Source organism: Balaenoptera borealis, assembly GCF_965194805.1.
Source record: "Balaenoptera borealis genome assembly, chromosome: 1".
NCBI classification, from domain to species: Eukaryota; Metazoa; Chordata; class Mammalia; order Artiodactyla; family Balaenopteridae; genus Balaenoptera; species Balaenoptera borealis.
The window spans coordinates 39,067,535-39,094,812 of NC_138860.1; the positions used below are offsets into that span (position 1 = coordinate 39,067,535).

The 27,278-nt window shown below is 35.9% G+C and overlaps 1 protein-coding gene across 3 annotated transcripts in view; it reads left to right on the forward strand.

The window, feature by feature from the left end:
• SYT14 (synaptotagmin 14) overlaps window positions 1–27,278 on the forward strand; it is a 273,225-nt gene that overhangs the window by 183,092 nt on the left and 62,855 nt on the right. For all 3 annotated transcript variants that reach the window (XM_082400110.1, XM_082400111.1, XM_082400112.1), the window contains 2 exons: window positions 12,734–13,005; window positions 17,550–17,999. In XM_082400110.1, the coding sequence (XP_082256236.1) occupies window positions 12,734–13,005; window positions 17,550–17,999 (722 nt within the window). The remainder of the gene's footprint in view (window positions 1–12,733; window positions 13,006–17,549; window positions 18,000–27,278) is intronic.

Sequence of the window (27,278 nt, forward strand, 5' to 3'; positions counted from 1 at the left end):
AATGTTAAAACAGAAAATACAGTTTGAGTTCATGGTCTGTAAACGCAGAAGTCTCACTGCCTTGCCAGTTATGTTTGGGTCACATTGAGATCCCTCTGCAACAATTATTTTGCCCATTCATCAACAAAAATGTTTAAGGTAATATACTGTGTTTCAAGCTTTGTGTTGCTAGGCACTGCAGGTACAAAGGTAAAAGAGAGAGTCCCTGCTCTCTCAGGGAGCTCACAGTTCATAATATCCAAACAGATAACTACAGTACAGTGTACACGATAGAAGCAAAGTGTGTTGTAGAATATTTAGTAGGAACACTTAGGCTAATCTACATGCATGGATGTGTGTATTTGGGGGGAGGGTGGATACATTTGGGGAGTAGGTGATGAATACAACTGAGAAGGCTAGGAGAGGGTTAATGTGAAATGTTTATATTTTAAATCCTATTGGATAAAACTAGGAATTCCAATCTAAGGAGCAGAGCAAAAAAGTAAAGTAATGCAGTTGTTATACAACTTAGAAACTTCTTCAATCTGGGAAAGAATTAGAATGTGTGAGGTTAAATTTTAGAAACCATGTTATCTGCTGCATATTTGTGTTTTAAACTATATTGGAAATTCGAATATTTTCAGGCACAAGAGCCATTCTAGGTCTGCCAGTCTTTCTTCTCCTAAGTTCTTACATCAACTGGACCCACTAATTGAGGCCAACTCTTATTCTAACCAAAGTTGAAAACCAAATGGACTGCTACAAATTCTATCCACTGAGAAGAGTTTCCTTCTTTCTTATCTTTCAGGGCCACCTCTGAAAGATTATAAAGATTATAATCCTATATAATACCAGAAAATTCCACTTCTGCTGGTTTGGGGCATATCATTAGACATAATTTTTTAACCCTCAGTTAAGTAGTCACAGCATACTTTGAGACTGTGCATGCAGGTGAAGCAAGATACGACAGGAGTAACTATCATACCTCCCTGTGCCTTCAGGCCTACTTAGTCCTCATGCAAGATCTGCCAATTTCCCTTGATGGTGGAGTACAGCTTGACATTCGTAACTCAATAGCTAGGTGATCACATGCGATCTACTTCATACTGAACAGGTTGGATCACGTTGCTACCTGGTGTCCCTTGATCTTCCAGTTAGTCTCTGTTTGCCACTAATATTTGGTCAGGAGCTGTTTCTCAAAAACAAACCACTCTTCATTTCACTTGCGGAAGTGAGTATGATCTTTTATCAAAACCTAAGAGTCAAGAAATGAGAGGTAATGAATTGATTTTTGACTCAGAAAGTAGATGTGCTGAGTAAGATTGTACTGTTAGAAAGTCAGTAGCTACATGCGAAGTATGGTTTGAATCAGGAATTATTTCAAGCTACCAGGGAAATAAAGTAAGAAAGATTAGGGTTTCAAGGCATGGTACAAAAATAACCTGAACTCTGTCTTCTAATAAAATGTGTTTGGAGGTACAAAAACATCATAATTAAAAAAATCGAAAGGCCTCCAATGCAATTCTACCATCAGAACTTCTCAATGATACTTTTAAGCATCATGACCTACTGCAGACATTTGAAGGCCATTTGGTTTGCTGAGTCTTAAAGGTCACGTGTAGAGCTTACGCTACTGTACCTGGATCATCTGGAGAGACTTATCTTGCTCTGGGTGCTACTCAAAGCTAATAGCTTTTTATTTTACCTTATAAATGGATCAGAGCTACACACTCAATTATGGAATGTGCTGCTCTCAAAGTTTAAAGCGGCCAACCAAACCTTTTGTCTCCTTCTTAGTGGGAGGCAGACAAGGGGTAGCAAATTCTCTTTGACTTAGGGAGGAATATTCTAGCATACCCTGGATCCTCAAGAACTTTATTGAGGAGGCAAGCCCTGTGTTTTCTTAAGATTTAGTTCTCACTTCTGTCACACATGTATATTTACCAAGAAAATTCATCTGTCAACTCTTCTACTCTTACAAATCCTAATAGATTGCTGTCTTCTAGAGCAGGATCAAGGAGATGGAGCGTGGAATGTGGAGGCAGCCAAAGTCTCTGCAAAAGCAGATCACGGCATAGAGCAAGAATAGTTTATTATGTTTCCCTGAAGCAGGGCAATAGACATATCTGTCCTTACCACATGTAAATAACCTGTTGCTTTTGTTCTCTCTGGATTATTATGAAGGGAAAAGCATTTGCTAAATTAAAGGTACATATCAAATACCAAGGCTGTGTTAATTTGCTCAGTAAGGAGGCTCCATCTGGAGTGGCAGCTCCAGTTAAGTCATCTTCTAATTAACTTTATGATAATCTGCCATTATTTTTCAAGCCTATTAATTTTTGTAGAGGCCAAACTAGTGAAGGCAGTCACCAAACCTGCAGTTCTCAAGTCTCTGACTGAGACTAAGCTCTGCTTTTCCCTTGGGATGTCTTGTTGCTGGAGAAAGGAAACTGCAGTGTTTCCAATTGTCCCTTCCTGTAACATATAGGCGCTGCTTGGAAGGCCAAAGTGTGGATTCTGCCAGTTGCTCAGAGTACACATTCTAATTGTAAACCCAAGAACTGGAAAAAGAGCAGCAAGGTCATTTCTGAAATTTACTCTTAGATATTTGATATTATCTGATGCTATTATATGTGGAATTGGTTTTAAATTTCACTTTCTAATTGTTCATTGTGTATATGTAGAGATTCAGTTGATTTTTTAAATACTAATCTTGTATCCAGTGTCCTTACTAAATATGCTTACTAACTCTAATAGCTTATCTCTAAATTATTTTGAGATTTCTGTATCACAGTCATCATCTAAAGAGTAGTGACAGTTTTATTTCTTTCTTTCCAATCCCTTTACATCTTCTTTTTCTCACCATATTACACTGGCTAGGACCTCCAGTACATTGTTGAATAGAGGTGGTGATAAAAGGCATCCTTGTCTCATTCCTGATCTCAGAGGTAAAGTTTTCAACATTTCACCAGTAAATTTGTTGTTTGCTGTAGGACTTTCAAAGATACCCTTTATGAGTTCAAAGAAATTGCCTTCTATTCCTTGTTTGCACAGAGATTTTTTATCATGAATGAATAATTAATTTCATCAGGTACTTTTAAAAATCTTTACTTTAAAATAATCCAGAAAGGATGTGTGTGGAAAATGGAAGGTGTAAATGAAATACAGTGGTACAATTTTTAATAATTATTAAAGCTGGATAAGTAAAAAAAGCAAAATCTGTTAAAATTATCACATTACTTTTAACCTTTATTCTTTAAATGCAGTGAATTTGATAGATTAATTTTCTAATGTTAAATCCATCTTGCATTTATAGAACAACTTTACAGTCCTTTTTACCACCTTGAGTCATTTGAGGGTAAATGGCTTGCTGAGCTGATGCTTCTTCATCCCCAAATACATTAGTGTATATTTTTTACAAGTAAGAATATTCTCTTACATAACCGTGATCCAACCATCAAAAGTAAGACATTAATACTGATATATTTTTAACATTTAATTCTCGGAACCCACTCAAGGTCAACAGTTGTACAAATAATGTGCATTATAAGAGGATCTAGTTCAAAATCATGCCTTTCATTTAGTTACCATGTCTTGTTAGTCTCCCTCGGTCTAGAACAGTTCTTCGGTAATTCCCTCTTGGAGATTACACTTGTTTTTTAGAATATCTGAGTTTGTCTGATATTCCTCACAATTAGATTCAGGTTATGCATCTCTAGCTGGAAGTGGTGCCATATTCCCCTCCTTGCGTCTTATCAGGTGATGCACAATTTTGATTTATCCCGTTACTCAGAATGTTCAGTTTGATCTCGTCATTAAGGAGGTGTGTACCAGGCTTCTCTACTAAGTTACTCTTGATAATTAAGTCCTTTGTCGGAATGTATTTCTAACTACGTAAATGACCTATTTCTCAAAATTCTTTCAGTTTATTCTTATATTTATTTATATCTAGATGGATTCATGGTTTCCTCTTTTTCTCAATGTCTTATAATCAGTTACTATAATTATTTATTTTGAAGCTCAAATTGTTAGTGGGATTTGGTCAGTGTGAACCCCTTCAAGCTGGTTTCTTTGTCATTTTGACACGACCCCATCATTCTTTGAGTGTGTCCTTAACTCTCAACACAAGAAGCTTGTCTAGGCTTGTCTTGTATTTTCCTTTTCTCAGCCCTGGAATTAGCCATTTCTTCATGGAGTCGTGGTTCCTTTTAGTGACGAACAGATTGAAAAGCCAAGATCTGGGCAATAGTTATGCTCATTGCTATCAAAGTGTTGTTCTTAAGCCCTCTCAGTGGATAGAGCTAGGATACTCAGGAATGTGTGTGTGTGTACACACATTATATGCATATTTACACTATAGTTCTACCTATTACTAACAAGCTGAGTCCACACTGATATCTTTTCATTCTAATCCAATACCACAGAGTTTATTCTAGTGTTTTCCCTTTCCATATTTGTAACTCCCTTTTCAAACACTGAAAGACCTGGCTCCCATTAACCATAATATATATGCTGTTTAATCACCACCACACCACTCCCCATCACTCTGCACACATCCCCCTTTCACCCCATTTAGGTTCCAGTATCACATACAACCTTTTCCACTTCTGGATGTCCCTGTGACCCTCAGAACATGGACTCTGACAGCCCAGGCCAGCTTGCCCCACACTGAATGTCCTCATCATCCTACCTAAGCTCTGACTTCCTGCTTGGGTTCTGACCCCATACTCCAGGACTTCCCCTGTTCCCCACACAGTTGCCTTCCTTTTCCCACTTGGACTCAGACAGCGCACTCTAGGCTATCCTCACACGTGGATACCCTCCCCATCCAGCTTAGGTTCTGGTTTGCCTGTGTCAGGCCACCTGTTAGTGTGGATGCCCTCCTCAGCCTTCCTGGGCTTGACAGCCCACACCAGTCCCCCCTCCGTGGCTCTGATCCTACCCAGGCTCTGGCGCCCCTTCCCTCAGTGTAGGCACACTCCTCACTCTGTTTGGGCTCTGTTGCCCCAGACTAGGCTTCCTGTCCAGGGGGAACCTTCTTACCCTGCTGAGGCTCTGGTTCCCTGTGCTGGGCCTTTTTCATCCAGATTGGGTTCCATCATGCTGCATGGTGCTGCCCCAGGTATGGATGCCCTCTTTGCCCTCCTTGAGCTCTGACACCTCACTTCTGGCCTCTCCCTGAATGAAGGCCCTCCTCACCCAACTTGTGCTCTGACATATGGCTCCGGGCCACTGTGGCTTCTTGTGCCACCACCTGGGCAGACCACTGCCTGCCTCTGTCCCACTGAAGAGCTTTAGGACTGATAAATTTCCAAAAAGGGAAGAACAAAGGGAAAGCTTGCTATCTTTTTAATGTCTGAAGGATTTGAAATGATGTCCTCCTTTTTACTCTTGATATTAATAATTTATGCCATCTCTCTTTTTTTCCTGACTAGTCTCTTCTAGCAGCTTATTAATTTTATCAGTGTTCTCAGTGAATTTTATTTTGGTTTGCTGAAGCTTTCTATTGTGTGCGTGTTTTCTCTTTTTGATTTCTGCTCCTTATTTCATTCCTCCTACTTTCTTTGAGTTTCACTTGTATGTTTTTTAAATTTTTAACGTCTTGAAATGGGTACTTAGATCATTGTTTTCAGCCTTCCTCTCTCCCCTGCCCTCCCTGGTATATGCACTTAGGCCTGTAAATATCCTTCTTAGCCACATTCCACAAGTATCTCTTTTTTTTTTTAGTTTCTGCTTTATAACAAAGTGAATCAGTTATACATATACATATATCCCCATATCTCTTCCCTCTTGCATTTCCCTCCCTCCCATCCTCCCTATCCCACCCTTCTAGCTGGTCACAAAGTACCGAGCTGATCTCCCTGTGCTACGCGACTACTTCCCACTAGCTATCTATTTTACATTTGGTAGTGTTTATATGTCCATGTATACACTACCGCTCTCTCACTTTTCCACAAGTATTTCTGTGGATTATTTTTAATATCACTATTTTCAATATGTTTTCTAATTTCTATTGCGATTTCTTTTTTAATCCATGGGCAATTTAGAAGTTCATCTTAATTTCTCGTTATTTTATCTAGATATCTATAGATTTTTTAGTTATATTTTTGATTGTGATTTCTAGTTTAATTCCACTGTGGTTAGATAACATCCTTTTTACACTTCCAGTTTTGAGAAGTGTGTTGAGCCTTAACTTATTGCCCAGTATATGATCAATTTTGGCAAGTTTCCCCAGGTATTTGAAAAGAAATGTGAATTCTACAGATGTTGAATATTCACCACTTTTTAGAGCTGCAGTTCCCAAACTCTGAAAACCACTGTCTTAAAACATAACGTTAAGAACTACAGGTCATATTCCTGATATGCATGCATCCTGTTTATTTCTAGAGTAGGAAGATACTTTGTTTTGTTTTGTAGGTACCATGCAATATGCAAATGGAAAATTAAAATGCTTAAAATATATTCATGCATGAACCCTTTTATGGATATATCATTGCCATAAAATAGGGTATGAAATTTGGTTGTAAAATGAGGGATAAAGTAATAGTAGGGCATCATCATCATTTTGGTGTTTGATAGTCCCACAAAAAATTTCTTCCCAAGGCTGGATGTTTACAGTGTAATTTAACAACTCCGACATAACTTGTGTTATTTTATAAAAACAATTGTCTTGAAATGTTTGCAATAGCAATTCATTTTAAGCCAACTCTTAGTTATTACACTGTATAGACAATATAAAGCAGTTATCAACTAGAGAAAAAAGATATTATTGCAAAAGTTAAAAAAGGAGAAATCCTCGTAACTGTATCTTTTTTATGAAATTTAGATTCCAGGTACATTTGGTGTTCTTCACTTTGAAAAGTAAAGTGCAAGAGTAAACTGAAAAGGAAAGAGAAAAGTGTGTTAATATTATTTTCAAAGCTCTGAGGATTTATACAATAATATATAATTATATAAACCTACATATATACAATTTATATATCCCAATGTTCATGTATATTATATATATCTCATTTATATGTTCCAAAATATTTTATATATTCCAATTCACAGCTTTAAAATTGTTTCTCTCAAATCCAGAAACAATATTGAAGTCTACCCATGGAACCTACTTAGCATCCTTAAATATCACTAAACTTCTTTGGGGTAACTTGTGCCTTGGTCTTTGGAGCACATTTACACTAAATCTAAATAAGAGCCAGATGACTGGAGCTCAGCTGTGTAAGTCCCATAGTTGGTGGCAACTAGGCAGGGACCTGATATATTAAAAGTAAGCCAAAGGAAGTAAGGTATAACATAATCACCAGACAGAAATTGTATCGTGCTGTCCACATAAAAAGGAAGTTCAGAGAAGGATTATTAAAGTGGAAAAAGAGCTACAGAAAGAGAAGATATTTTAATAAAAATGAAAACTGAAATCAACTGCCAGACTGATGTATAAGGAGGGCAAGGATCATTTATCTTCCTCCTTCCTGGAATCTTTAGACATCTACTTTTTTGTTTTGTTTTGTTTAATGTGTGTGTGTATTTTTATATTCCCAATAGTGTATTTTGGAAGGGAAATATTAAGTCATTTTTTACTTTTCCCAGTTTTATTGAGGTTTAATTGACATACAACTTTGTATTATTCCAAGCTGTACAACATAATGGTTTGATATATGTAAATATTGCAAAATGATTGTCACAGTAAGTTTAGTTAACATCAGTCACTTCACGTAGTTACAAATTTTTTCTTCTGATAAGAACTTTTATCTGCTTTTATTCTACTCTCAGCAAATTTTAAATATACAATACAGTAGTAGTAACTGCAGTCCCTGTGCTATACATTACATCCCCAGGACTTATTTATCTTATAACTGGAAGTTTGTACCTTTTGACCACCTTCACCCTTTTCCCCCAACCCTCATCCCTGCCTTATTTTGCCAACCACCACTGTTCTCCGTATCTATGAATTCAGTTTTTTTAGCTATAAGTGACATCATACAGTATTTATCTTTCTCTTTCTGACTTACTTCACTTAGCACAATGTCCTTAAGGTCCATCCCTGTTGTCACAAATGGTAGGATTTCCTTCATTTTTATGGCTGAATAATAGTCTGTTGTGTGTATATACCACATTATCTTTATCCATTCATTCATTGATGGACACTTAAGTTGTTTCCATGTCTTAGCTATTATAAATAATACTTCAGTGAATATGGGAGTGTGCATATCTTTTCAAGATAGTGATTTCATTTCCTTCTGATAAATACCCAGAAGTGGAAATGCTGGATCATATGGTAGTTCTATTTTTAATTTTTTTGAGGAATCTCCATATTGTTTTCCATAGTAGCTTCAACAGTTCACACTCCTACCAACAGTGCACAAGGATTCCCTTTTCTCCACATCCTAGCCAGCACTTGTTATCTCTTGTCTTTTTGATCATAACCATTCTGACAGGTGTGAGTTGATACCTCATTGTGGTTGATTTGCATTTCTCTGATGATTAGTGGTTTGAACACCTTTTCATGTACCTATTGGCCATTTGGATATCTTCTTTGGAAAAAGAAAGTTTTTGCCAAAGACATTTTTTAGTTTCTCAACCCATTTTTTAATCAGATTGTTTTTTCACTGAGTTGTGTGTGTTCTTTATGTATCTTGGATATTAACACCTTATCAGATATATGATTTGCAAATATTTTCCACCATTCTGTAGGTCGCCTTTTAATTTTGTTGATTGTTTGCAGTGCAGAAGCTGTTTAGTTTGACGTAATCCTACTTGTTTATTTTTGCTTTTGTTGCCTTTGCTTTTTGTGTCAGATCTAAAATATTGTTAAGAACAATGTCAAGGAGCTTACCCACTATGTTTTCTTCTAGGAGTTTTATGGTTTCAGGTCTTATGTTTTGAGTTGATTTGTGTACATGATGTCAGACAGTAGTTCAATTTCATTATTTTGCAGGTGGCCGTTCAGTTTTCCCACCACCATATATTGAAGAGACTATCCTCTCCCCATTGTATATTCTTGGCTCCTCTGTCATAAATTAATTGACCATACATGTATGGGTTCATTTCTGGGCTCTCTATTCTGTTCTCTTGATCTATGTGTCTGCTCTTTTGCCAATACCATACTGTTTTGATTACTATAGCTTTGTAATACACTTTCAAATCAGGATGTGTGATACCGCCAGCTTTCTTCTTCTTTTTCAAGATTGCTTTGGCTATTTGGAATCTTCTGTGTTTCCATACAAATTTTAGAATTTTTTTTTCTATTTCTATGGAAAAAAATGCCATTGGAATATTGATAGCGATTGCATTAAATCTGTAGATTGCTTTGGGTAGTATGAACATTTTAACAATATTCTTCCAATCCATGAGCACAGAATATCTTTCCATTTTTATTTGTGTCTTCAACTCCTTTCATCAGTGTCTTACGGTTTTTAGTGTACAGGTCTTTTCACCTCCTTGGTTAAATTTATTCCTTGGTATTTTATTCTTTTTAATGCAATTGTAAATGGGATTTTTTTCCCTTAATTTCTTTTTATGATAATTCATTGTTAGTTGATAAAAACACAACTGATTTTTTTATATTGATTTTGTATCCACCAACTTTACTGATTATGTTTATTAGCTCTAACAGTTTTTTGGTGGACTCCTGATGGTTTTCTATATATAATATTATGTCATCTGCAAATAGAGACAGTTTTACTTCTTCCTTTCCAATTTGGATGTCTTTTTTTTTTTCTTGCCTAGTTGCTCTAGCTAGGACTTCCAGGACCATGTTGAATAAAAACAGTGAGAGTCAGCATCCTTGTCTTGTTCCCAGTCTTAGAGGAAAAGCTTTCAGCTTTTCACTGTTGAGTATGATGTTAGCTGTGGACTTTTCATATATGGATTTTATTATGTTGATGTATGTTCCCTCTGTACCCAGTTTGTTGAGGGTTTTTATCATGAATGAATGTTGAATTTTGCCAAATGCTTTTTCTGTATCTATTGAAATGATCATATTATTTTCATATTTCATTTTGTTAATGTTCTGTATTACATTGATTGGTTTACATATGTTGAACCATCCCCTGGAATAACTCCTACTTGATTATGATGTATGATCCTCCTAATATATTCTTGAATTTAGTTTGTTAATATTTTGTTGAGCACTTTTTCGTCTGTGTTCATCAGGAATATTGGCCTGTAATTTTCTTTTTTTTGTAGTGTCCGTGTCTGGCTTTGGGTAATGCTGGCCTTGTAAAACAAGTTTGCCAGTGTTCCCTCCTTGCCTGTGTTTTATAAGAGTTTGAGAAGGACTGGTATTAATTCTTCTTTAAGTGTTTGATAGAATTCACCAGTGAAGCCATCTGATCCTGGACTTTTGTTTGTTGGGAAGTTGATTACTGATTCAATATCCTTACTAGTAATTGGTTTGTTCAGATTTTCTATTTCTTCATGATTCGGTCTTGGCTGATTGTATGTTTCTTGGAATTTATCCATTTCTTCCAGGTTGTCCAATTTGTTGGTATATAATTTTTCGTACTAATCTCTTATGATCCTTTTTATATGTGGTATCAATTGTAATTTCTCTTCTTTCATTTCTAATTTGAGTCTTCTCTCTTTTTTTTTCTTGGTGAGTGGCATCTACTCTTTTCCGTATAGATATGAACAGTGAAATGGATTCCATCCCCAGCTTCAATTTGATGGCTTCTGATTAATCTAAACCATTTATGGTAATCACATTCCCCCTACCACAGATGGGTTTAGGAATAGACATGTGACCCAGTTCTGTCCAGTGAGATCTGTGGGGTAATATGCTGAGAGACTTCTTGGAAAGATCATCTTTCTTTTTGAAAAAATTAAGGTAAAGGAAAAGATGGCATGCTGATTCTTAGAACCACTACATTGGGAATTTTTTGATTGACTTCATGGTACAGTAAATATTTAGATATTACAATTTAACTTATAATTCAATGGCTGATTAAATATACATTTTAAAGGGAGAGAAGATGTCCTTTTACTGATTTAAAAACTATCAGTAGAGAATATATTTAGAAACAACAGAAAATTAAAATATCAGGTTTTGTTGTGTTTTTTGTTTTTTGGCTGTGCTGCGAGGCATGTGGGATCTTAGTTCCCGGACCAGGGATCGAATCCATGCCCCCTGCAGTGGAAGCGCAGAGTCTTAACCACTGGACTGCCAGGGAAGTCCCTGTTTTTGTTAACAAAGAGGGATTTATTTGTCTCAGGCATCAAGAAGTTTGGAGATAGCTACTTAGTGATTTTTCAGATGCTTCTTTATTATTCTTAGTTTTCATTCTCATGCTTGTTACTTCATGGTTACAAGATGAGTGCAGCACCTCCAAGCAGGAGGAGGGGGAAAGGCTAGTGGACAAAAGGGGCATGCCAGTTGAGTCTGCCTGCTTTTGTCAGGAAAACAAAAGTTTTCCTGGAAGCCCTGTTCTGAAATCTGGTTTGTTGTGTTTTATTAGCTACTATTTGCAATCCATCTGTCTAATCTATCTTCTCAAATTTAGCTTCAACTATATTAAGTCATTAACTTTTCTACTTTGTGCTTATGTTTTCTAAAGTGGGTATGTTAGAGTCAGTAAGTGAGACATTTAATTTCTTTTTCCAAAATTAGGGCTTCTGAGCAAATATGTAAATCTGTGCTAAGTTCAATATTTTTCATTTGAACCAGACATTGTGGTAATTTTTCAATGAGTTTTATAGTTCTTATGTAAAGTTTTTCTAAGGAAGAACAGAAGACCTATTGAACATTTGAACTGAACTCCATTATAAGAATTACAATGCAAACTACCTTTTTTCAGAGTCCCTTTTGAGAAAGGAGAGTGACAGTCCATTAAAGGAAAAAATGAGTAGTGTTTAAATTTAATATCTGTTATTGTGTCCAGGATTTATCTACACAGACTTAGCTATTCCTAAATTGTATACTGAACTCTATTTCCTTACATACCCTCCTGTCCCCACCTCTATCCTGTTCACAGACATGTTTATTCTCAGTTATTTAGATAAATCCTTAAGGTAAAAGTTAAAGGCATAATTTAAGAGAGAAAGAAAATGTAGTTTCAAATTAACTGCTGGAGGTGGAGATGCCTGCTGGGGACAAGTTGGAGCCATACTTTAGAAGGAATACAGATGCAGGGTGTGGTGGAGCAGGGCGTGGCCTCTTTATAATGGAGACAGGGTGGAATGCAGACTTCAGGCTTTGCCGGGGGATGGGGGAATTAGGCCTCCATTCAGAGTGCACCCGTTCCAGGATTCTGGATCTAGGATAGATGTGGAAAAATAGTTTCCGACTCTGCTAAGGTGAATGCTAGTTTAAGTTCATCTCAGTAATTGAAGACAATAAATGAGGTTTATATTTGTTTTACCTACTATACTTTTACTATTGTGGCTAGAGAGGTCACAGATCATAAGGGAATAAATGAAGTTGGTATGCTCTAGGATTGTTTTGAAAGAAACCTAAATAAATCATCAATTTCACTAGTATTTATTGCTCTCCCATTTTTATAGTATAAAACAGGGTCTCTCTTGTTATATAACTTTTATTTTTCCTCATCTTATTATGCAGGAGGAGAGGAATGGGAAACCAGATTATTTGATTTCTGCATCTGAACTAGGGAAGAAGAAAACTCATTTAGTAAATCTAGTAGTTACTTTGCCACAAAATTTTAATCCAGTTTTTTAAAGTTATTACAATTATTGTGGACTGTACTGCATGTCGAGGCTAATTGGAAACAGTGACCAGATTCTTAATCATTATCAGGAAACTGCATTCAGAGAATGAGAAGAACACCCCCACTGGATGAATTGCAGCCACCACCATATCAGGATGACAGTGGTTCTCCCCATCTCTCATGTACACCCTCAGAAATTGGGGACAGTAAATGTGAATTTTCCCACTGCAGCAACAGTCCAAGATGCTCATATAACAAGTGTCCGAGTGAAGGAAGCACAGGTCATGAAATAGAAAGTTTTCATAATAAAGGATATGAAGAAGATGTTCCAAGTGACAGCACTGCAGTCCTGAGCCCTGAAGTAAGTAAAAGCACATAGAATTTTTTAAATGAATGTTATTTGGAAGATAATAATCCTGTGCTTATCCTCTTGGTCAGAAGGTTTTATCACTATCTTGTCCTTTATGGCTTATGGTACCAGTTTCTATTTTTATCCAGCAGATTTTTCAGGGCTGTCCCAACCATCCTTCAACTCCCTTTCAAAAGAGGACAGGTAGATAAAAATGAGAGCAATATGCAAGATATTGAAAAGTATCTTGCCTCAGGTTTCAACCTCAATAGGGGTTTAAAAAAAATTTTTTTTAACATTTTACATAAAACATTCTGGAATTACCCATTTCTTTTATCTTGAGGCTCCTATTTATGTTTGTGTTTATTTTTTAAATTATTTTATTTGGATATTTTTACTATTGGGAGGTGGCCCTTTAACGTTTTACAAGCCTTTCAGAATAATGTCTGCATTTCCATACCATGGAATATGGAAGGGATAAGTGATGCTCAGCTTTACTAATGAAATTTGAATTCATGGCATCATGCATGCAGAGTGGTTGGTTGGTTGTGTTTTAAGTTATTTCCTTTTTTTGGAGCAAAACATTTGAAAACAACAACAAAAATAGGTGTGTTATACTTTTGAAGTCTTTCCATGTTCTAAAAAGGATTTGTTTTAATCTTTCAATGATGATAAAAACTATAAAGGTAATCTAGAGGTTTTCATTAGGCAGTATTTACTTTTAGGTTTCGTTTTTTTCTAGATGGCAAGTTTTTACAACTTTTGTCCCAGGCAACATTTCATGATACTGCAGTGTGTCAGTGTTCTTACTAGGTGAATTTTTATCTACTGCCAAAATTAAGTAATGAAAGTACAGCTCTGAATAGAATTTCCTCAAAGTTTTTCTTATATAATTTCTAGGAACACTTTTTATCTGTTACTACTCTTCTACTATTTCTAATATTATTATATAGTATCTAACTTAGAAGGAAATTCTGCATTGGTATTATAAATTTAACATAGCAGCATTTCATCATTTTCCACAAAGAATATTTCTCCATGTTTTGTACCTGAGCAAATTTGAGATAACTATTTTATAGATTTGCAAACTATATAGATAGCCAACACACAAGCAGTGAAACCTGGATTGTGGAACTGACAACAACAATAATAGCTATCACCAATTGTGCCAGGAATTTTTCTATAAGCTTTACATAGTCAGCTCATCTAACTCTTAACAACCTCATCTTCAGAAAGCTGTTATTTCCATTTTAGAAATGAAATCATTAAGACTCAGAGAATTAAGCAAGTTGCCCAGGTATAAGTAGCTCTTAAACAGTAGAACTGTAATTCAAAGCCAGGTCTGCCTGACTGCAAAAACAGTGCTCTTAACAACTATGCTCTATTGCCCCTCTTGACCTGACTCATTGTGTGCGAAATTACTTTGAAGTATTGGTACCCTCCAAGTACACCACCTGGCAAGCTATCCCAGAGGACTCACAGACCAAGTTAAGATGCTCAGGTTACACTTGTGTGTGTGTGTGCATGCATGTGTGTATGTGTGTTTTAAGCTATTTCAAATATAAAGCAAGAAGTAAGAGGAGCAAGATAAGGTAGGAAAACACACTTAGGATAGGATGCCCTTAGGCAAGACAACAAACACCGTGTGAATCCTGGTTTATATAATGTCCTTATGTTCAGTCTTACTCTTTCTGCTCCATCAGCATTCCCTAATTACGGCACGGTAACAAGGACAAAAGTTGAGATTTAAACAAGGGTGCCAGTGGCCAAAAACACATACTTGTTTTATGGGAGAGATGCAGGGGCAAGTACTCCTGGCCACAAGTGAAACTTGCAGTTAGTCTACTAAATAGACATAGATTTTATCTGCATTTCTTAAATAGAACACGTGGGTGACAGAGCTGTCAGCCCAGAGGTGACATGATCATAGCTTGGCCTTTCCATCCCTTTCCATAGGTAATAGTCATTTGTTCTATCTTATTTTCTGTTTATTCTGTCTCTGACATATCTTACAAGTTATTAACTTAGTTATTATATATATTTACCACATCTTCTGAATTCTGCCTGTGTCTCTCAAGTTACTTCCTTACTTATTATCTGTAATTAACAGAACCTGTGAGTTTTGCCCATATTTCAGAAGCTTGCTGTGTTAACACTTCTTATTGTCTCCTCCATCCTGCTTGTTTTTCTGTCTTCTACAGCGAAACTGAATATGTTCAGACTACAGCAAATGCATGTCACATAAATATTTAGGTGCTGATAGCCTATGTTAGTGTAAAACTCATTCTTGTGTTTTTTCAAGTTTACTTTGCTTCCTACCATTCCTTTAATAGATATTATTTATCAAATAGAAAATTCTTACCTTCCTATTGGTTTAATCCAGGATCCAGCTATTTTAGAGCCTATCTTCCTACACAGTTGAACTGGGAGAGGAGTGAGGAGGGTTCAGAAGGATTCCCCAGCAAGGAGTTCATTAACTGTATTGATGACCTGTTGCTGGCTAAAGATTATTGAAAACTTTGACTCAGAACCTTGAAAAGAGGGATTATTTTCTAATTACCTGTTTGTAGAATGCAAATAGTAGCTTTTATCTGTAAAAGTCCCACCCTTTTAACCCTCAGTTTCACAAGGAATGCCCAGGAAAAAGAAAATGCCAAGGAAAAAAAAAAATAGGGAGGCACCAAGAGAAACAAAATTCAGAAATAGTTATCTGAGACCATATAAAAATCTTTATTGCCTTGAAAATCTTAGCTGTCATGACACTATTTTAGAAAATATTTAATTGAAAAATAAATTAATGTAATTAATCATTTAATTAGCAATTATGAATTGGCATGCATTAAAATATTTTGTTCTAAACTGTCAATTTAACAGAGTAAGAATATTTTTACCCTGATCTAATCATATTGCATAAAAAACTGAATTATTCTATGAGAGTTTGTTCTTACTCCTAAAGTATTCTTCTTCACTTGTCATCTTTTCTTCCATACACGATACAAAATTGAGTCATCGTAGGTAGACATGTAAGATCTACAAGGTCAAAGACTTGTGTCTTTTTGGTTCTCTGCTGCATCCCCCACCCAAAATATGTCCTGGCACATAGTAGGTGCAATAGTTAGGTACGTGTTAAGCTGCTATAACAAGGAGACAAGTACAATGGCAAATACAGATACAAAACCACAGAAGATTGTGTGTCTTTCATTTAACAGTACTCCTGGGTGAGTAGGTGACTTTGCTCTACAACATCATCCAGGGGCCCAGTTCCTGCTTTTTAGTCACTCTTCTGTCCCCTAGGGTGTTGTCCTAATCCACATGGTCCAAGCTGACCCACACATCCTATCTGTGTATCTGCTTGTGGGAGGAGTGAGAGATAGAGAGTGAAGAGCACGTAATTTTTTCTACAAACCTGATCTGGATGTTTCATACAGAACTCTGTTTCTCTCCCTTTGGCTAGAGCAGAGTTTCATGGCTATATCAGTTGTAAGGAAGACTTCAAAGTCAAGTCTCTTGCCAGACAATGTGTTTCTGGCTAAAACCCAGGTAGTTTTTTTGAGACATGCAAAAAGGGAAGACTAAGAGTCAGTAGTAGTGCCTACTACAGTACGCATTAAATAAAAGTTCAGAAAAATTCAGAAAATTATAAAATTGACCCACATTTTAAAATGAAAAACACTTAATATTTGTTAAAATATTTGAAGGGGTGAAGTGGTATAGCTGAAAAGTCAGAGACCTGAATTTGGCACTATTAGTCACTAGCTGAAACTCCTATTACATTCCAGATAGTTAGACTAGCAGGAACTTTAGACAATTCCAGGCAAAAGAGATACAGTTTCTTTTAATCTTACAATTAAAATATATAGTTTCATACTTTCTTGAACTTTTGGAATATGTATTCTGCCATTTTCAACAGTAATTAGTATTAGAAAATAATACGTAGTTTTAAATTCTGGTTAAAAATTGAAGTAGTGTGTGTGTGTTATGGAAAATAAATATTTGGCTGCAAGTATTTTGAGGCCTTTGTATTTATACTTTCATATTTCACATTTCCATTGATTTTCAAGCCTAAATGTGTTAACATTCTATTACAGATGGGGGCATTTGAAACAAATCTGAAAATGGTACCAAATTTTTCAGTAGCATTATACTTTCATTTATGTTCTCTTTCTCTCCAGCCTAATATTGAGCTGTCAGTTTTGTTTATAATGTTAAAAATTTAGTAATTTTTTTTACAAAAGGAGCAGAAATACACATGGAAGTATATATTTTCGTTTCTCATGATAAAAACATATATCCAACTTTCTCAAAATTGTGATGGTGAATATTAAATTCTATGTCTTTATTATAATAAGTTTTTGAGTTTAACTTACCACTTACATTACTTTGTCCCCATAGAGTAGCTTTTGATTGTAGTTGGCTGTTAATTATTATTACTTTCTTTATGATAGCAAATAAAAAGTTTTCATATCATTCTTCTAAAGAAATATCAGGTACTTATTTACATGCTAGATTAAATAATAGAGTTAAAAATTGAAAACATTTAAATTTGCTTTTCTTAGGATATGTCAGCTCAAGGATCATCTTCACAGCTTCCTAAACCTTTTGATCCTGAGCCAGAAGCTAAATATGGCACACTGGATGTGACTTTTGACTATGACTCACAAGAACAGAAGCTTCTGGTAACAGTGACAGCTGTCACAGATATCCCAACATATAACAGGACAGGTGGCAACTCATGGCAAGTACACCTTGTTCTTCTACCTATAAAGAAACAGAGAGCAAAAACCAGCATCCAGAGAGGACCATGCCCTGTCTTCACAGAAACATTCAAATTTAATCATGTTGAATCTGAGATGATTGGAAATTATGCAGTTCGGTTTAGACTGTATGGTATACATCGCATGAAAAAAGAAAAGATTGTGGGGGAAAAGATTTTTTATTTAACAAAATTGAATCTTCAAGGGAAAATGTCATTACCTGTGATATTGGAACCTTCTTACAATCATTCTGTGAGTATCTGATCAAATAGCCCAAATACAGTTTATGTCATGGTATATAATATACACAACTTTTAAAATCTATGATCAACCCAACAACTTTCTCAGCCTATTTTTTGCATAGTAATCATACCTACAAAATTTCTAAGTCCTAAATAGGTACGTATAACTTTCTGTCATCTATAAAAGCTGCCCTTGAAGATTATGTATGATTTATTTTATGTATTTTATTTTATCTTCACAGAGTCTGGCCTGATGTCTTACATATTTATTCCTTTGTTAAACATTTATTACATGATTGCTTATGACATCATCTGAACTCCTTATAGAATTTATTGTTTTCTTTCCAGGTTAAAACTAGGTGATACTTTAACAGCTATCTAGCCCATATCTTATTTGATATACTGCAGAAATTATTTGCTTTTATAGAATTTGTGCTGCTGCCTAGGTCATAACTGATTATCCTTCCAGAACTGCTATGAAATTATTTTTAAAGGTTCAAAAAAAACTCTGCCCTTGTTATACTTTCCACTTCTTTTTTTTTTTAACAAAGATTTTGCAGTGTTTCTGAGAGAATACTTCCGTTTAGTACTATGAGCTATTCTCCCTTTTCTCTTTTTTCCTCCAGGTTTTGATCACACACAAGTGTCTCCCCCTCACTGTCTGTCTGTCATCTCTCTCTCCATATTTTTAACTAAGTCCTGCAAGACATTGCAAATCGCAGAAGAGTTGCACTGTTTATTTAAACCAGGGAGATACACTATGCCACATAGTTATTTAGATTATGAGAAAATCTGTGATATGCTGGAAATATAAATTTTGAATTATATTTATTCCTCTCATAATTGAATAAGAAGCATTTTTACACATAAATATACAGATTTGGAATAGACTTATATATTAAAATAAAGGTATAATATTTTAGAGTTGTTTTTAAGCCTTTAAATGTGTTAAGCATAAGTGCAAGGTTAGAGTCTCACTGAATTTATACCAGGCAGCATTTGATCTTATAGGACCTTCATTCCCAAAGAACCATACCATTTTAGCTAGATGATTTCAGCATCTTTAAAAACCAAAAGGTGATAATAAATATAGTATATCCCTATGGGTTTTTAATATAATAATTATCCTTTATTGGGTAAATTGATAACTTGTTTTAATTTTACATTTTAGAATTACTGTTTGGGGGAAATGTCTTTTTTAAATGATATCAGCAGTTTATCAGAGGAGAGGCAAAAATAGTGCAAGCACTATTTCAGAGGGAAGAAATAACTTTTAATAAAATTGAATATTCTATAATTCTTGCTATGATTTTTAAACTTTCTCATTACTTGGTTTGAGTGATCACTAGTTAATCTGTGGAAAATGCATCCTTGTATATAGAAATACCTGATTTATATTAGAAGAGAATGACTGTATCATCAAGAGGTATGTATTTTGTGTTTCTTTATTTGCTTTGAGATATCTGTTCCCAATTCTGTATTAATTATCTTCTTTTCACAAAGGAAATGAAGCCATACAAAATAATACGCTTTTTTCCTCTGGTCAAACTAAATGATTTCTATCCACACCTACATCACATGTGTTGGCTTATGGTGGGGTTTTTTTTCATTTTTTTTTTAACATCTTTATTGGAGTATAATTGCTTTACAATGGTGTGTTAGTTTCTGCTTTATAACAAAGTGAATCAGCTATACATATACATACATATACCCCCTTATCCCCTCCCTCTTGCGTCTCCCTCCTGCCCTCCCTATCCCACCCCTCTAGGTGGTCACAAAGCACCGAGCTGATCTCCCTGTGCTATGCGGCTGCTTCCCACTAGCTATCTGTTTTATATTTGGCAGTGTATATATGCCCATGCCACTCTCTCACTTCGTCCCAGCTTACCCTTCCCCCTCCCTGTGTCCTCAAGTCCATTTTCTGCCTCTGCGTCTTTATTCCTGTCCTGCCCCTAGATTCTTCAGAACCATTTTTTTTTTTTTGATTCCATATATATGTGTTAGCATACAGTATTTGTTTTTCTCTTTCTGACTTACTTCACTCTGTATGACAGACTCTAGGTCCATCCACCTCACTACAAATAACTCAATTTCGTTTCTTTTTATGGCTGAGTAATATTCCATTGTATATATGTGCCACATCTTCTTTATCCATTCATCTGTCGATGGACCATGTGTTGGCTTATGTTTGATTCTGTATTTCTATATGTCTGACAACCATTACAATAAATTTCTGTGGAGTGTTCAGAGAAAGAAAAAAGTGCTAAATAGATAGCTTCTAAGACATAACATTTAAATCTGAACAAAACTATTTATCTTCTGCGCTTAGAGAATTTTTTCTCTGCATTGCCATGCTTCTCAAAGTTAGTGCCTGTGTTGAATTGTTGCTCTGTCTTGGCCTTCTTTCTTTCTCCACCTGCTCAAAATCTCATTGCTTGTTTTTGGCTTCTGTGCCAAAAACAACTAGTGTATGACAGTTGTGAGGTTAAGACTCATAATTCTGTCTATCAGCTGTCTTGTCATAAAAATAGAATACTAAAAGAATGTATGTGTTCTGTCTGTGCTCTAGTGTTAATGTTCTCTTTGCTTAGGTGTTGATATTAACTGTATAGAGAAATCATGTGACTGTGGATTACTTAGGTGATTTTAGCTCTAATTTTGTAAGATGTAATAATATATGAGTGAGAGGTACTTTCATAATTAAACATTTATTCTTATAGCTCTTGAATAATTACTTCTTTTTCTTGCAAGAATATTAGCCTTTTGGCAAGGGAAAGTTTTAATCTAGTTAAAAAATTTACAGACTGTGGTTAAAACATATTCAAAGCTTAATTACAGTTCATTTTCATGAGTAATAATAGAAAATTAGAATTCTGCATATAGAATTTAGTTTTATAGCTAGTTTTTCAGAAACTGATTAAATCAATACATTGAGAGAAAAATGACCAGTATCACCAAACTGACTTTCTGAGAACTAAGCCCTGAGTTTCCTTGAGGGTAAAATTTAAGTTTAACATTAAGATAAGCATATAGTTTGATCAGTGAACAGTGGAAAATATATGAAGGGTTGAAAAGCATGAGTTCTTTCTACTAACTAGTTGTGTCAGTTTGGATAAATTATCTAATCATTTTGGGCATCAGGTTTCTTGTTTGTAAAATGAGAGCATTAAAACAAATGATCTCTAAGGTTCTACCCAGCGCTATATTCTCTGATTCTACTAATATATATTGGGAGAAAAGTTAATGGATTTTAGGTGAGTTTTGTATGCTTAGCATATGATATTTTGTTGTGGGCATTTATTATGTTTTCTCACTTCTTCATACTTTTTTCAGCAACCTTCTAATGTCTGGGGAAGTCCCAACTGAGTCCCACCCACCTCCCTAAGTTAAACTGTATAATTCACTTCCCTAGTTTCACTGGTAGCTAGGGCATGAGCCGTGTTACCTAGACACTCCACTCATATTCATCTCTAGGAAACCTCAGCACAGACTGAACAGAGAAGCAGATGCTGCACTCAAATTATGTTCTCATCAGGTTGAAGGAATCTGATATCGAGTCATTAGTAATTCTAAAATAGATTTGCTGGTACAGAAATTGTATTGGTGCTGAACAATAATAAATAATAATTACAGGAGAGAAAAGACCTTGGCATAGAAGTGTCCAGTAGGAGCAGTAGCAGATTTCCTCACAACGTCAGTTCTGCAGTATGGTTTTAGGTTTTTTTCTTGAGAAGCTTAGCCATAAACCTGGTTCTCTAGTCATACAAGTCCCTTTAATAAACTGCTGTTCCACTTAGACAGAGTTAGCTTCCAATGATTTCAAATAAGAACCCTGACTGGTAAATGTTGAAATAGCCACATGGTTTAGTATTTACTTGCTTTCGTCAGTTCTTAAGTTATACTCAATAGTTGGAATGTTGTCAGTTACCCTTCCTACCATGATATATCCCTCTCATAATTTGAACTTTTCTAATACACTCAACTTGTTCGTATGGCATTCTTTCCTAGTGTATAACCCCAATTACTTTCTTCACTTGCATTTTTGGTACCATATAGTAATCTCCCTATTACACTTATCTGGAATAGCCTCTCGCCTTTTCCTCCCTCAAGTTTTATTTCTTATTCAATTTATTAAATTTATTAATAATATTATATGTAGTCATTATGATTTATTAATAATGAAACTTTATTCTTTCTCTCATAAACACAGAACCCTTCCTGTACAGACAGTAGTTAATTAGCATAATCTATGCAAAGTAGTCTGTCTAGCTAGAAAATTGAGACTTCAGTCCTACAACTGCAAAGCACTGAATTTGGCTAACAACTTGAATGAGCTTGGAAGTAGATTTCTTCATCAGAGCCTCCAGATAATATCCTAGCCCAGCTGAAACTTTTATTCAGTCTTGTGAGACCCTAAGTGGAACATCCACCTGAACTCATTTGGACTTCTGACCTACAGAAAATGTGTTGAAACTTAAGTTTTAGTGATAGAGGGTACTTAATATGTGCCTACATGTCTATAGTTCATTAAATCTGGCTCCATATTTCATTTCTGTGCGAACACGTAAGAGTTATAGGAAATAGACATGGGAGTGGGTGGGATTGTCTTGGGTGAGAAGAGAAAGTCCTCAGGAACTCCTAGATGTAAAGATTGGAGAAAGGTGGGGTAGAGTAGGAAGAAAGAGATAGTAAAATATCACAGAATCCAAGAATGAGGTTTTGAAGGAAGGAATACTCAACTTTGTCAAATGCTCCAGATGGAACCAATAATCTGAGTGCTGAAAACTGTCCTTTGAATTTAGGATATGCAAGTAATGGGTAGCCTTAGAGAGACCTGTTTTGGTGGGGTAGAGGGGTCAGAATCCAAACTAGAGTGGCAATCATGTACACAACTCTTCCACCAAGTTTGCCTGTGAAAATAGAGAGGGGGTTCAGGAAAGATGTTTTTGAGGTTAGGGGAGATTTGGGCATGCTTAAATACTAGTGCAAATGGTAAAATATGGAGTGTAAGATATAGGAGAGCTATTTGAAGATAGCTATTAATTGAGGTCTGGGATGAACAGAGAGGCAAAAATGTTACGAGTATTTTCAAGCCATTTATTTTAATTGTAGACCATGAAATCTAAGTGGAATAAAGAGAGAAGTGAAGCTAGAAGGGGACTAATAGGCAGGGGAAAGTAGAAAGGTTAGTGGACTGAAAGTTCCAAGGATATCAAGGAACAGATGTGAGGGTAGTAGTTGAGCAGGAATTATGGAAAGATAAGGGGCTGTGGTTACAGAGGAGAATGTTTTCAGTTAATGTGATGTGATGAGAAGGGTTCAGAGTATGATGGTGGGAGTGGGCAGCTGAGATGGAATAAAAAGTAAAGACACCGGAGATGGGGGCTTCCCTGGTGGCGCAGTGGTTGAGAATCTGCCTGCCAATGCAGGGGACACGGGTTCGAGCCCTGGTCTGGGAAGATCACACATGCCGCGGAGCAACTAGGCCCGTGAGCCACAACTACTGAGCTTGCGCGTCTGGAGCCTGTGCTCCGCAACGGGAGAGGCCGCGATAGTGAGAGGCCCGCACACCGTGATGAAGAGTGGCCCCCTCTTGCCGCAACTGGAGAAAGCCCTCGCACAGAAACGAAGACCCAACACGGCAATAAATAAATAAATAAGAAAGAAAGGAAGGAAGGAAGGAAGAAGGAAGGAAGGAAGGAAGGAAGGAAGGAAGGAAGGAAGGAAGGAAGGAAGGAAGGGAGGGAGAGAGAGAAAGAAAGAAAGAGAGAGAGAAAGAAAGAAAGAAAGAAAGAAAAGAAAGAAAGGCACTGGAAATGGATAAGTTGGTCAAGAGAGGCCAGGTTCTTGGATAGGTTATCCACATGGACATTGATCGAAGTCACAAAAGATGGTGGCAGCAATTGGAATGTGAGAAAAGATAGAATCAAGAATCGTTGTTCTCAAGAAATGAAGAAAAAATGTTCAGGGAATGAAGAGGAAATGTCTAGGAGAGAATATCTATGAAGACAGGATAACATGAACCTTAACGGAAATTAGTTATTCTTTTCCACAATTTTAGGGAAGCAATGTTTGATAAAGCAGCAGAGAACTTTGCTTCTTGACTCTGAGACACTTTGGGTATGAGAGAATAACCAGGATGAAAAGTCTACAGAGGGTGATATATCCTCAGGGAAGAATTGGAATTCAAGTAAAGCAAGGTGTTGAGGGTTCAGGGAAGAAACTCAAGCTCTGGACGAGTTTATCATAGATCACGAGGGCCAGAAGGCATAGTGAAAAGATTCTGAAAAGGAGGAGCATGATGGAAGTTTGTGTTAGTGAAGAAGTACGAAGAATAATAGAATGAATGTTAAAGTAAAAGAGATGGCCAATATCATCAGGGATTTGCCTTCATTTATAGTATACCAAAATGTTCATCCCAATCATAATTTGAGTCTATTTAAATCTCCGATTTCATTTAAAGTCTAATTTAAATAAAATCTTTATGAAAATTTATTAGATTATTTCGAATTTACCTTAAATTAGTTGATCTTATCTATCTTTGTATACCAAATATCTAGTACTGGTTATTGCTGTACAAATGTTGAATGGATGGATGGGTGATTAGGTGAATACAGTACATAATATTTCTGAGTTATTGGCTCCGGTGCTGATTTTTGCAGCTAGTCATGTGTTTTCTTGTTCTCGAACTTATTTTATGTCTTACTTCTAGATTTTCAACACTTTGAGAATAGATACTGTTGTTTTACTTATTTGATATTGTTCACAGAACCTAGAACATAGGGGAAATTGATTCATCAGCATGTTCAGATAAACCTAATCATTTTAAAATTCTTACTAAGTTCCATATAACATTATTCCCTGATAGGTATCACCATGCTTTAAATATTTTATATTTTATATTTTATATATATATTTTATAACCTGGTATTCAATAAGCATGCATCTCAGGGTAATTAAATAAGAACACATCAGGATTTGCTTTATTTTTAACTCGTAATTGACTAATTAGGGACATACATACTTATATAATTTCTCATTCAAGAGTACAATGCCACAGTTTCCTAAGAATGATCACCCTTCCTCATGACTTACAGCAATGATGGGCTTATTTTAGACCCTTGTATTTTCCACCTTTAATTTCTAAAATCCCTATATCTCAAAAACAGCCTATCTTTATATTAATGGATTGAATTAATTTAGTTTGATATTTGTACTATTACTTTTATTTTAAAGAGAGGTAAATTATTGCTCAGACATAATTGAAATGTGTGCTCCTCTAAGAATCATATTTAGTCTCTATTATTAGCAAGTGGCTTTTATTTCTTTATTTTTAAAGTGAAGTATAGTTGCTTTACACTGCTGCGTCACTTTCTGCTCTACAGCAAAGTGAATCAGCCATACATATACATATATCCCCTCTTTTTTGGATTTCCTTCCCATTTAGGTCACCACAGAGCACTGAGTAGAGTTCCCTGTGCTATACAGTAGGTTCTCATTAGTTACCTATTTTATACATAGTGTATACATGTCAGTTCCAGTCTCCCAATTCATCTCACCCACCCCCTTTCCCTCTTGGTATCCATATGTTTGTTTTCTACGTCTGTGTCTCTATTTCTGCTTTGCAAATAAGATCATCTTTACCATTTTTCTAGATTCCACATATATGCGTTAATATACGATATTTGCTTTTCTCTTTCTGACTTATTTCACTCTGTATGACAGTCTCTAGGTCCATCTATGTCTCAGCAAATGACACAATTTCGTTCCTTTTTATGGCTGAGTAATATTCCATTGTATAGATGTACCACATCTTCTTTATCCATTCCTCTGTCAATAGACATTTAGGTTGCTTCCATGTTCTGGCTATTGTAAATAGTGCTGCAGTAAACATTGGGGTGCATGTATCTTTTCGAATTATCATTTTCTCTGGGTATATGCCCAGTAGTGGGATTGCTGGGTCATATGCTAGTTCTATTTTTAGTTTTTTAAGGAACCTCCATACTTTCTCCATAGTGGCTGTATCAATTTACATTCCCACCAACAGTGTAAGAGGGTTCCCTTTTCTCCACACCCTCTCCAGCATTTATCGTTTGTAGATTTTGTGATGATGGCCATTCTGACTGGTGTGAGGTGATAACTCATTGTAGTTTTGATTTGCATTTTTCTAGTAGTTAGTGATGTTGAGCATCTTTTCATGTGTTTGTTGGCCACCTGTGTATCTTTTTTGGAGAAATGTCTATTTAGGTCTTCCACTCATTTTTTGATTGGGTTGTTTGGATTTTTTTTTGATATTTATCTGTATGAGTTGTTTGTATATTTTGGAGATTAGTCTTTTGTCAGTTGCTTCGTTTGCAAATATTTTCTCCCGTTCTGAGGGCTTTTTGTCTTGTTTATGGTTTCCTCTGCTGTGCAAAAGCTTTTAAGTTTAATTTGGTCCCATTCATTTATTTTTGTTTTAATTTTCACTACTCTAGGAGGTGGGTCAAAAAAGATGTTGTTGTGATTTATGTCAAAGAGTGTTCTGTCTATGTTTTCCCCTAAGAATTTTATAGTGTTCGATCTTACATTTAGATCTTTAATCCATTTTGAGTTTCTTTTTGTGTATGGTGTTAGGGAGTGTTCTAAATTCATTCTTTTTCATGTAGCTGTCCAGTTTTCCCAGCTCCACTTATTGAAGAGGCTTTTCCTGCATTGTATATTTTTGCCCCTTTGTCATAGATTAGGTGACCATAGGTGCATGGGTTAATCTCTGGGCTTTCTGTCCTGTTCTGTTGATCTATATTTCTGTTTTTGTGCCAGTACCATACTGTCTTGATTACTGCAGCTTTGTAGTATAATCTGAAGTCAGGGAGCCTGATTCTTCCAGCTCCATTTTTCTTTCTCCAGATTGCTTTGGCTCTTTGGGGTATTTTGTGTTTTCTTACTATTCCTAGATATTTTATTCCTTTTTGTTGCAGTGGTAAATGGGATTGTTTCCTTAATTTTTCTTTCTGCCCTTTCATTGTTAGTATATAGGAATGCAAGAGATTTCTGTGTATTATTTTGTATCCTGCAACTTTACCAAATTCATTGATTAGCTCTAGTAGTTTTCTGGTGGCGTCTTTAGGATTTTCTGTGTTCCTGTCTTGCTAGTCGTTTGGCATGAGGTGTCCAGCACTGGAGCCCGCAGGCAGTTGGGTTGAGCTTGGTCTTGGCATCAAGATAGGTTCTTCATCCTGCCTTCCACAGACTGTGTGCTGTATTCTCCTTCGATCCCCCAAAGGTCGCTTTCTGTCCCAGCTGATTT